Source organism: Citrus sinensis, chromosome 6 (assembly GCF_022201045.2).
Source record: "Citrus sinensis cultivar Valencia sweet orange chromosome 6, DVS_A1.0, whole genome shotgun sequence".
In the NCBI taxonomy this organism is placed as follows: domain Eukaryota; kingdom Viridiplantae; phylum Streptophyta; class Magnoliopsida; order Sapindales; family Rutaceae; genus Citrus; species Citrus sinensis.
Window position 1 is genome coordinate 24,554,806 of NC_068561.1, and position 10,255 is coordinate 24,565,060.

The 10,255-nt window shown below is 36.5% G+C and overlaps 2 protein-coding genes across 7 annotated transcripts; one reads left to right on the forward strand and one right to left on the reverse strand.

Moving 5' to 3' along the window:
- The first annotated feature begins 1,994 nt into the window (after window positions 1–1,994).
- On the forward strand, window positions 1,995–5,743 carry LOC102619414 (phosphatidylinositol 4-kinase gamma 5-like). 6 transcript variants are annotated; one of them, XR_008055633.1, is made up of 2 exons: window positions 1,995–2,354; window positions 2,810–2,994. XR_008055633.1 is itself a non-coding variant. In XM_006482386.4 (2 exons), exon 2 carries the CDS (start codon window positions 3,424–3,426, stop codon window positions 5,305–5,307), a length of 1,884 nt encoding a protein of 627 aa, XP_006482449.1. In that variant the 5' UTR covers window positions 2,172–2,354; the 3' UTR covers window positions 5,308–5,743. The 6 variants fall into 6 exon arrangements, 5 of the variants coding, with proteins under 5 accessions (XP_006482449.1, XP_006482447.1, XP_006482445.1 ...); XM_006482386.4 differs by lacking the exon at window positions 2,810–2,994 and adding an exon at window positions 3,424–5,743 and having other exon boundaries at window positions 2,172–2,354; XM_006482384.4 differs by lacking the exon at window positions 2,810–2,994 and adding an exon at window positions 3,145–5,743 and having other exon boundaries at window positions 2,173–2,354.
- A 118-nt stretch (window positions 5,744–5,861) lies between these two features.
- On the reverse strand, window positions 5,862–9,510 carry LOC102620468 (calcium/calmodulin-regulated receptor-like kinase 2). The gene is made up of 8 exons (XM_006482387.4): window positions 9,299–9,510; window positions 8,437–8,876; window positions 8,025–8,178; window positions 7,346–7,472; window positions 7,078–7,160; window positions 6,918–6,989; window positions 6,486–6,689; window positions 5,862–6,376 (listed from the first exon to the last, which is right to left on the reverse strand). The coding sequence occupies exons 2-8, from the start codon at window positions 8,769–8,771 to the stop codon at window positions 6,071–6,073; spliced, it is 1,281 nt and encodes a 426-aa protein (XP_006482450.1). The 5' UTR covers window positions 8,772–8,876; window positions 9,299–9,510; the 3' UTR covers window positions 5,862–6,070.
- Between the last annotated feature and the right edge of the window lie 745 nt (window positions 9,511–10,255).

Consider the following 10,255-nt stretch of genomic DNA (forward strand, 5'->3'; position numbering starts at 1 on the left):
TAACAATTAATTAAACAATAAAAACTCAATTTTATTTAGTAATCATTAGGTTCAAGTCATTAGAGCAAAACAAATAAAATCAATCAAATTAAAATAAAATATCAATAATCTTAAACTTTAAAATTATAAAACTTCTACTTATTAAGAGTTTATTAGATATGGTACAATGAGATAAGTTAGGTTTAAAAATTATAAACTTTAACTTATTTATTAGTAATATTTTGAATGTAATTTTATGATTGAAAATAAAAAAAAATATAAATAATCAAAATAAAAATTTGGCCATGCGGGTTGGCGAATAGCTACACTTGTGTTCGGTAGATTTTTTTTTTCTCAATATCATACCCACCCCCAACCTACAAGGGGTATAAGTTAAAAATACTAAATCTGCTGACAATTCACAAAATTACTCGCAGTGGGTGGGGTTTTACAGGCGGATTTGATCGAAGAAATAAATGCCGATTGTTGCAAACTAGATGGACCTCTGCTTTTAAGTATAAACTACGTCTTTAAATTACAAAGAGCATCTCTTAAATTTGATCGAAAAAACAATGGCTTTGAGTATCGTCAAATAAAGTGTTATCCGACCTTCGAAAACCTTCATAAGACAAATTCAAGAAGATCATAATATTACATTCTTGTCAAATATCAATGTCACCGTAGCACTATATATCACGTGAAGGAGGTCATTTGTCGCATAAAACCATCAAACAAAGGACTAGCAACAGGTGCAACATGATCGGCCCTTTTATCATCTAAAATTATTGTCGTTTTTTAATTCGAGAAGAAATATTGTCATATGGGTAGACAAGAAAATGACTTATTTTGTACCCACATATGAAATTAAATGTGGGAGAAAAAGTACTTTTATAAAAAGGAATTAAACGTAGCATTAAATCTGGAAGGAGAAAGAGACAAGCAGTTGAAAATGGGCACTGTGTCAGAATTCAGAAAGTACCTTTTTTAAAAAAATAAATAAAATTGGATGGGGTTGCTTGTTGTTAATGAGATTTTATTTACCTGATTTGAAAATTAAAATAGTATGGAGCAGTTCAAAGAAATTTCACTGCCGTTGCGCCAGATTACTTGCTTGCATGCAAATAAAAAGATCAACAAGAAAACAACAGAAGTTAATGATTAAATGATAAGTTAAATTACAAGTAATTCAAAAAAGTTTGAAAATTTTCAGCTTTCTTACTCATAATTCTATTGAAAATTTCGGAAAGTTACCTTGGGATATATGGAGGCTGTCTAATGAATAGTCTTATTTTTTATAATAAAAAAAATTTCTTTCAAATTAATAATGATAATTTAACTCGATCGATAAGTCAAGTAGGTTATTATTATTATTTGTTTAATTAGCATGAAGAGTGATTCTAAAGCTTATTTGAACTGAATAGAATTTTTTTTTATCATATATGGAACATAATGCCTGCTAATCCAATGGGCAATGTGGTTGGTTTTTTTTTTTTTTTTCATACAGGACTCAATATTTTTATTTTTTTTAATAATTATAAGTGGAAGTAGGATTCGTTCTTATTTTTACACATTTCTAAATTATATTCAATTGACCTAAAGCTTATGTTAAATTTACATAATTTTTTTTTGCTTCTGTTAAAGACATTAAATCTCAAGTAAATTTACATAATTTTTATTTGCCATCAGAGAGTCTCAATAAACTTACGTACTAAATTAGGTAATATGAAGATATTTGTAATGTAATATTAAAATATAACAAGTTTCACAAATGTATTGATTTTTTTTATTTGATTAAAAGTCATTAACAGAAACATTTTGGGCCACTATACAGCCCTTTCTAGCCCAAAAAACCCTTGTAACCCAAAGCAGTATCCATAACTTCAATCTCCACAGCCCACATGATTTAACGGTCCAAATTCCATCTTTTGGGCTATCAGTTACGTGATCGCAACAGTCCATAAATTTCCAATTTTTTTTTAATTGTTTATCCATTTGCAAATTCATCAAGTAATTAATTTCCCCGCTATAAATCTTTCCCAAACTGACACCGCACCAAGTCCCGCCACGTGAATAGGTGTCCCCACAGGATGGGCCATCAAGTACGTGGCTGAATCTTCATGCAAATGGTGTCACTGCCGCCCAGTATTTTATTTGTAAATTATCCGTTTTGCCCCTCTCCGTTTCTACTGAAAAGGGGGTTTAGAATTATCTCCCAAAAGCGGGAGAGAGAGAGGAAAAAGAAGAAAGGAAAATAAATGAGATCGAATCACAGCCGTTGATCAAATTAGTCAGAGTGAATCTCGACTCTACATCTCATCAACGGCGCTTACTCCCCGCTCGGCCCGCCTTCCGGTTCCTGATCTCATTATTCTCCAGTGAGTTCTCTTATTTCGCGCCTTTTCAGTGATCCTGTTAACTTTACGTTTGTTTCCCGATGGAATTCGCAACATTTATCGCATTTCATAGTTTCAGTATTTGAAAAACCGTTATAACGGTTTTGATCCTATCTGATAATATCATTTGGAGCGTAAATTTGTAAAAATCGTGCTTTTAGGTGTGTTTGCTGACACAACATGATTTATTTGAAGGTGAAAATCATGTTGAATGCCGTTTTGGTCTGCATTTTCGATGGTACTATGGATATATTTATAAAAAAACTGTTTTTTTTTTGTTTGATTAATTGTTTGAACTGGATAATCGGTTATTAATTATCTTTTTAATATTTTTTAAGAGCCGGGATAATTCTTTTTTAATGCCTGTCAGTTGCAATTAATTAATAAATCGTTTTAGTAAAAAATAGGTCGCTTATTACGGAAGTTGTTTTATTTAGGAGAAAAAGGGAACTTGGTTCTCTAATACGGGAATCTAGCCGTTCACAAAAGACGGCTTTCAAGTTGTCAAGATAAAGATTGCCATAATGCCATATGCTTGCTGATATGAGTATTTATTTACTTGTTTGTCCACTTGTTTATTTAACTTCCAACGTTCCATGTGAATCCTTGTATTTTCGCTCACCAAAAGAGCAGCAGATTTTTGGAGGGTAAGTGTTGTTTGATCAACAGAAGCTTTTCTTGTCGCCCATTTCAAGTTAATGGGGGCACAAAATGTTTTTTTTGCCCTTCCTTTTTAATTGGGTGTCTGGCGATTCTTTTACCCATCAATTAGCCGGCATTTTCAGGTTGCTCCTCCGATGTAGCTGAATCGCTTAGTTTCTACACAAGAGAAATCTGTTTCAATGTGACAATCATGGAAGCAGATTGAAATTTACTATTATGACTGTTTACAGCACAAACATTGCCCTCCAATCATTGCCAGCATTTGAGTTTGGCGTCTGCTTGGGAGAAAAGCTCTCTGCTGTCGCTTTCTCTGCTGCTGGCTTTGAACTTTACAGTTTCTCCTTTTCCTTTCATGTCTCATAATTGGGACTGTCCTGTAAATACCCAGATGGCTGTTGCAGCGTTTAGAGGAGGTATTAATGGGGAGCATGGTGGGAGTAAGAGAATGGAAAGCCAACACTCTGGAAAGAGGCGTGTGTTTGTTCAAACTGAGATGGGCTATGTTTTGGGCATGGAGTTAGATAGGAGTGACAATGCCCACACGGTGAAAAGGAAATTACAACTTGCCCTTGATGTGCCAACTGAGGAGAGGTCACTGATTTATGGGGATACAGTGCTAAAGAATGATCTCAGTTATGTTAGACATGATTCTCCACTTCTTCTTACCCGGAACTGTATGCACAGAAGTTCTTCTACCCCATGCCTCTCACCCACTGGAAAGGATCTTCAGGAAAGAGATCTCAGTGGTCCAATTGAGATATTGGGATACTCAAATCACTTTTCCACAGCAAAACAGCTGGTCAAGGAAATTGTTAAGGCAATGAAGAAGGGGATTGATCCAATTCCTGTCCATAGTGGGCTTGGAGGTGCATACTATTTCAGAAATTGTGCGGGTGAAAATGTTGCTATTGTGAAGCCAACAGATGAGGAGCCTTACGCCCCAAACAATCCAAAAGGTTTTGTTGGCAGTGCTCTTGGGCAGCCAGGCCTCAAACGTTCAGTTCGGGTTGGGGAGACAGGATTCAGAGAAGTAGCAGCTTACCTGCTTGACTATGATCACTTTGCCAATGTGCCCTGCACTGCCCTTGTGAAGGTCACACACGAGATCTTCAACATCAATAATGGAGTGAATGGAAATAAGATCCGCAAGAGAAGGCAGGTCAGCAAGATTGCATCATTGCAGCAGTTCATCCCTCATGATTTTGACGCAAGTGACCATGGGACTTCAAGCTTTCCAGTTGCTGCTGTGCACAGTATTGGGATCCTAGATATTCGGATTTTGAATACAGATAGACATGCCGGAAATCTCTTGGTCAAGAAGTTTGAAGGAACCGGGAGCTTTGGTCAAGTGGAGCTTGTACCCATCGATCATGGACTTTGCCTTCCTGAAAACTTGGAGGACCCATACTTTGAGTGGATTCATTGGCCACAGGCGTCAATTCCTTTTTCAGAGGATGAGCTTGAATATATTAATCAGCTTGACCCATTTGGGGATTCTGGAATGCTTAGATTGGAACTGCCCATGATCCGAGAGGCGTGCCTCAGGGTTTTGGTTATTTGCACCATTTTCCTCAAGGAGGCAGCAGCTTTTGGTTTATGCCTTGCAGATATAGGTGAGATGATGAGCAGGGAATTTCAAGGCCATGCAGAGGAGCCAAGTGAGCTTGAGTTTATTTGTATTGAGGCTAGGAGATTATTAGAGGAGAGTAAACCGCTCTTTGATCATGGAAAAACAGGAGATAATGAAGAATTTCAGTTTGAGATTGACTGTGAGGAACGGGAGTTTGATTTGACTTTGAATATGGAAGAGAAATTATCATCAAAATGTTTATCTTCCGGGTCAAAAGGTGTAAATGGTCAGAATTCACTTTACAGGCTGGAGGAGAGTGTGGAGGAGGAGGGAGAGAATGAAGGGAATGTGACTCCTTTATGTTTAGAGGATTCTGCTCCCCCTGTGTGGCACATGGGTCCATCTTTTTCAAAGCTGTCCGTGTCTTTAAAAAACATCACTATCGGTGAAAAGAGTTGGCGACATGAGGGAACAATGCAGAAAAATGGCTATTTGGCTGGTACGTCATCTGGAAACATGAGTGTGCATGAGCACCTACCAGCAAGCACTAGTTTTGTGAAGCTGGCTGATATGAACGAAGAGGAGTGGGCTCAATACCTTGAGAAATTCCAGAAGTTGCTCTACCCAGCTTTTACTAATCATAAATCAGTGAGTGTAGGTCAGAGGCAGAAACAGAGGCTTGGAGCTTCATGCCAGTTTTAAGGAGTTAATATTACAGGTTATAGGAATCGGAACACTGAAATTTTATGTAGGGTCATGAAAGCCCCAGAAATGTAGGTGGCCCTATTCTATGTAGCGGCTTAGTTGGTGATTTGGAGTTGCACTTGGATAAATGGCTACATTCAGATGATTATAGCTCCTACTTGTTGGCTGCTGATGGATGCACCGTGTTTTTATTTCCCTATGTTGCTTTCTTCCATTTCGCGATTTTCTGTTTTTCTAATAACTTTGGCTTGGATTTCTCTGATACCCTAGTCCAGTTGTGTTAACTTCAATAGAAATGAGAGTGAGGGAAATAAACTATGTGTACAATAATGTTATCTGCTTCAAAATGCAAACAGTCCTGGCTTGTATAAGTTTCTTTTGCAAAAAGATTTTAGTTGTCTTCCATACTAAAGTTTCATTGGCTTTCTAATTATGTATATGTTTGCTTCTATTTGCATATGTTCTTTAATCGTTATTAAGCTTCTTGGCAATGGCCTATTGCGTTACTACCAACTCTGTTATGTTGTTTCTACAATGGATTGACAGAAGGAGATTGAAAAATGCCTGAGGCTCTTTTGTATCATTTGACATAGATTTGAATAAAATTTTCTCCATTAAGTATGTACGTATGTTCTGCAGTTTCTGCTTTGCTTCAGACATATTCGCCTGGAGGAGAGAGAAATGGTTGAAACTTACTTCCTAAACCAAATTAGATTTGAAACCTTGAAGCAGATTATGAGAAAAGAAACATTGGGGTGATTCAGCACTCCTCGTGCCTCTCTTTCACTTCAGCCAACTTACTAAGCTCAACCTGTTGGTCTTCTATCCGGCTTACTGCTCGTGAAAATTCTCCATCGGCAAAAGACATAGTGTCTTGTTTAGCAAGGTGTCTCTGTTTTATCTTCAGCAAGGCCTGTGTAACTTCTCCTATTGAAGGTCGCTTTCTTGGTGTTTTGTGCAAGCATTTGTGACCAATTCTAGCCAGCTCTCTTACTTCTTGAATATTGCATGCTCCAACTAGTTGCTTATCAAGTATTTCATCCACTCCATCTTGACTCATAGATGCCTTCAAAAGAAAAGGACAAAATGCAACTATCATAATAGGTTCAGGTTGATATGATTAATTTAGAGGTACTAGAGGACAAAGATTCTATAACAGAAAATAGAAGACTTACAAGATTCACGTATTCCATCAAGTTTTGGTGTGGGTGGATGGCTGTTATGAGCTCAAAGATGATAACGCCAAAACTGAAGATATCACTCTTCATTGTGAACTTGTTTGTTGAAATGTAAGCAGGGTCTATGTATCCATAGGTACCTTTGAGGCCAGAGTTCCGACCATCAAAGACCTCTTCTTTTGACAGCCCGAAATCAGCAACCTATTATACAGCAATCGTAAAGGTCAATAAGCCAAGGGAATTTAGATGCCTAAAACTGACGCATGAAACAACCATAAACCCCACTTTCTTCCTTTCAAGGTGTTGACTAAACTGAAAAAGGAAATTACTAAAATACTATGTTATCTGCATTTTCAATCCGATCTTCTGATAATTTCCAATTAATGTCTAACAATGGAAGAAGATGCATGCTTTCGAGTGCTAGCTCACCTTAGCTCTCATGAAGTGGTCCAGTAGTATATTAGCAGACTTTAAATCGCGATGAATAACAGGTGGCACCGCCTGTTCAGACAATTATCACATGAAGGGCTTAGAATAGATGAGTCATTTATTTCGCCAAGAAAACATGACATTATATCATTACAAATACCCCTTCATGAAGATACTCAATTCCATGTGATATATCAAGAGCTATTTGAAGCCTTTCTTCCCAATTCAAAACCCGTTCTTCACCTGAATGCATGAACAGCAGGATGTTTTCAACAGAAGTTTCAGCAAATGATAAGCTACAGTTCAACATAATTCTGCCATTCAATGGCTTTTGTGTGGGAATATTTTTCGTATTAAGTATTCCAATATGCAGTTATCACAAGGAAAGAAATTCTCATAAAACATAAAATGTAGGCCTTTAAGCTTACTGTATATAAGGTTTGACAAGCTCCCATTACTCATAAACTCGTAAATCAGCATGTATTTTCCTTTATCTACACAATATCCTATCAAATTCACAAGATTCCTATGATGCAATCGTCCCAGCAGACTTACCTGCAAAAACACCAAGCAATATAATGGAAGACCAGGGGTGGTTCAAGCATAAATACAGAAGAATCTTGAAACTAATTTAGAAACCTGAAGAAAAATGGATATAACTCGCGACAATTGGAACTTCTCCATAATAAAATGAACACTCTATGTAATAATGTAAGAGAAATAGGAACACAAAATTGTTGGTCAGGCAATGTCTAGAGATTTTTTGCTTTATCCATTTTCTCCTAAATGAAAACTAACAGGGATTATCCTTAAAACAATTCCGAACAGAATAAATTCAAAATATTCTTCGCCAACTAAATAAATTCAACTGTTCTTGGGGCATAAGAATAAAACATTCTATCTGCAAATCAATAATTTGTGATGCATGGTTCTCTCAGGCAATGGGCTGGTGAAAAATCATAGATTTGAAAAAAAAATTTCTCATCAAAGGAACTGTATAACTCTTGAAAATACAAACACAACAAGGCCAGTTGCTAAACCCTCAAAATGTCTGTTCAAAATAAAGAGGCTGCCATGATCCATTATATGTTCTTAATGAGCCCTTACCTCTGTTTGAAACTCTTTTTCTCCTTGATGTGAATCAGAGGCCAGCACCTTTATAGCTGCTACTCCTCCAGAAGGCATTGTAGCTTTATATACCGGACCAAAAGCCCCTTGTCCCAGTATGTTAGTGAAGTTTTGGGTAGCTTTCTGAATATCCCTGAAAAGCAAAGTGATGATATACCGCATTATATTGAATTCAATACTTTCTGTGTTACACCAAAAACTTCAGAAGTTCTATATCTAGTAACCATTCAGCCCTGTACAAATCAGAGGGGAGCTGCACTACAGCTTATTTCTAGGTCTACTCTATATAGGTTGAGTTACTCCTTCAGACTAAGAAATTGTCTAACATGACATAACTTTGGTATACCATTAAAGAATATCAAGCTTGTCTATAATTTGGGAATCTACTCACTTGTAAGCATATCTAGGTATGCCTGAAGCAGAAGGAGCAGAAGTGAACCGATCTTTACTGTGATTACTCCACCAAGAAACCTGAGATTTTTTCTGAGGGAACCCTGACGCCTTAACAGCCACAGAATTTGCAACAGGCGCACTAAAATCAATGCTTGTACCCAAACCATTTATGCGTATAGGATGCGTAGCAACACTACGTTCATTAGAGCACCGCCGGAGATGATCATGCTTCTTGTACCACCTTAGGCCGAAAAATACAAGTGTAGCTATCAAGATACCAAGGGCCAAACCAACACAGATGCCAATAATAACTAAATCGCTTTTATGAACCATTCTTTGGTCTCTTATAACATTCAGGCAATGAAAACATCTTGCAGGAGAACAGCACGCCAAGCCCGTCGCCCAACAAGGAACCGAATTTCACACAAGTCGGAACACCTTTTCATGGAAGAATCAAAGAACACAGCAAGTCAAAATATGAAGCATAAATAACACTGCGAACATATAACATGATCTTCAGTGGGAAAATAAACCTCTTTGAATCACTTGCCAATATGTTTCTCAGCTCAGAATGCCTTAATTCTTCTTATGCTACTAATACACTCTTAGATGCCAAATTATTCATTTACAGATCACATGATCTCCAGGCTGAAGCATTATTGAACATCCACATTTAAAAATATTATCCAGATTTTCAAATAGCAGAAAGCCCAAGTTTCAAACTTTTAACATCAAACACTTTCGTTAAAGCTCCAATAGTAGCCACGCCCATTAAAAGAACAGAATTGAGGACGCAAACACATCTAAAACACAGCCAAAGAAAAAAAAAATCAAATGAATCATTACGAAGAACTACATACCTTATCAGCCGAAAGCAAAAACAAAACCCACAAGACTGATTATATGATCAGTCAACTTCTGTGCGCCAACCCAGAAGCTATATTAACTTGAACTGTTGATTCGCAATGACCCCAGTTCAAGAAAAGAAGTTTAGAAACTGTAAAGATATTAAAAAAAGAAAAAGAATAAAGACAGAAAGAGTCTGAGTTGGAGGCTCGCTCGGACGAGTAAAAGGCAAAATAAATAAAGAAACGCGGTTGGTTGGTCTTAGTGTCCTAATTTTTTCTATGAAGGGCACAGCCGGTGAATTTCGGTCATTTGGATTTTAGTAAAGAGTAAAACTTAGACGCATCCGCCACTCCTATTTTTTTTGTTTTTTTTTCCCTTAATATTTTTAAGTAATGATACTTTGATATGATCGTATCCATAATTTTTGTATAATTAAATTAATTACCCAGGCTTTCACCTATGCTATGTGACCTTTTGTAGGATCAAGAAGTTTTACTTATGAAGCCTGCTGGCTCTCAATCTCATGCTCCAAACCTCTATTGAAATGACTAAAGTTAATTGTTCGGAAGTTGATTTGGTCGACAAAAGATTTGACTTCGGAAAGATTATTTAAAAAGTCCTTTTGATATGGGGCATTTTTATCTCAGTTATATATTAAACCATTGAATACATAAAACACAAAATTCAACAACTGCGTACAATAATGGCATCCTTTATGTATCATTCTTCTTTTCATTTTTTGTTGGTTGAGAAATTTCAAAAAAAAAATGTTAGACTTACTTCACATTTCATAAAAGTAATATTTTGATAAATTAGTAGAGGATTTGGTAGCTCTTTGCCGGCTGAACCCTTGAATAATAATTCTATAAGATCTCAACAAAATACAATATTATAAGAAAGGGAATATATAGGTATGAGTTATTTTTCATTTTGCAAACTTCATGAGGATGAGGATTTTGTTTATTAAT

Excerpts from the sequence above, each read along its gene's own strand:
- LOC102619414 (XM_006482384.4), top strand. The coding sequence starts at position 3,388 with ATGTCTCATAATTGGGACTGTCCTGTAAATACCCAGATGGCTGTTGCA.
- LOC102620468 (XM_006482387.4), bottom strand. The coding sequence starts at position 8,771 with ATGGTTCATAAAAGCGATTTAGTTATTATTGGCATCTGTGTTGGTTTG. Across the intron at positions 6,990-7,077 it reads TTGAGTATCTTCATGAAGGG|GCGGTGCCACCTGTTATTCA; the intron begins GTATTTGTAATG and ends TTGTCTGAACAG. Across the intron at positions 6,377-6,485 it reads TGATGGAATACGTGAATCTT|GCATCTATGAGTCAAGATGG; the intron begins GTAAGTCTTCTA and ends TTTCTTTTGAAG.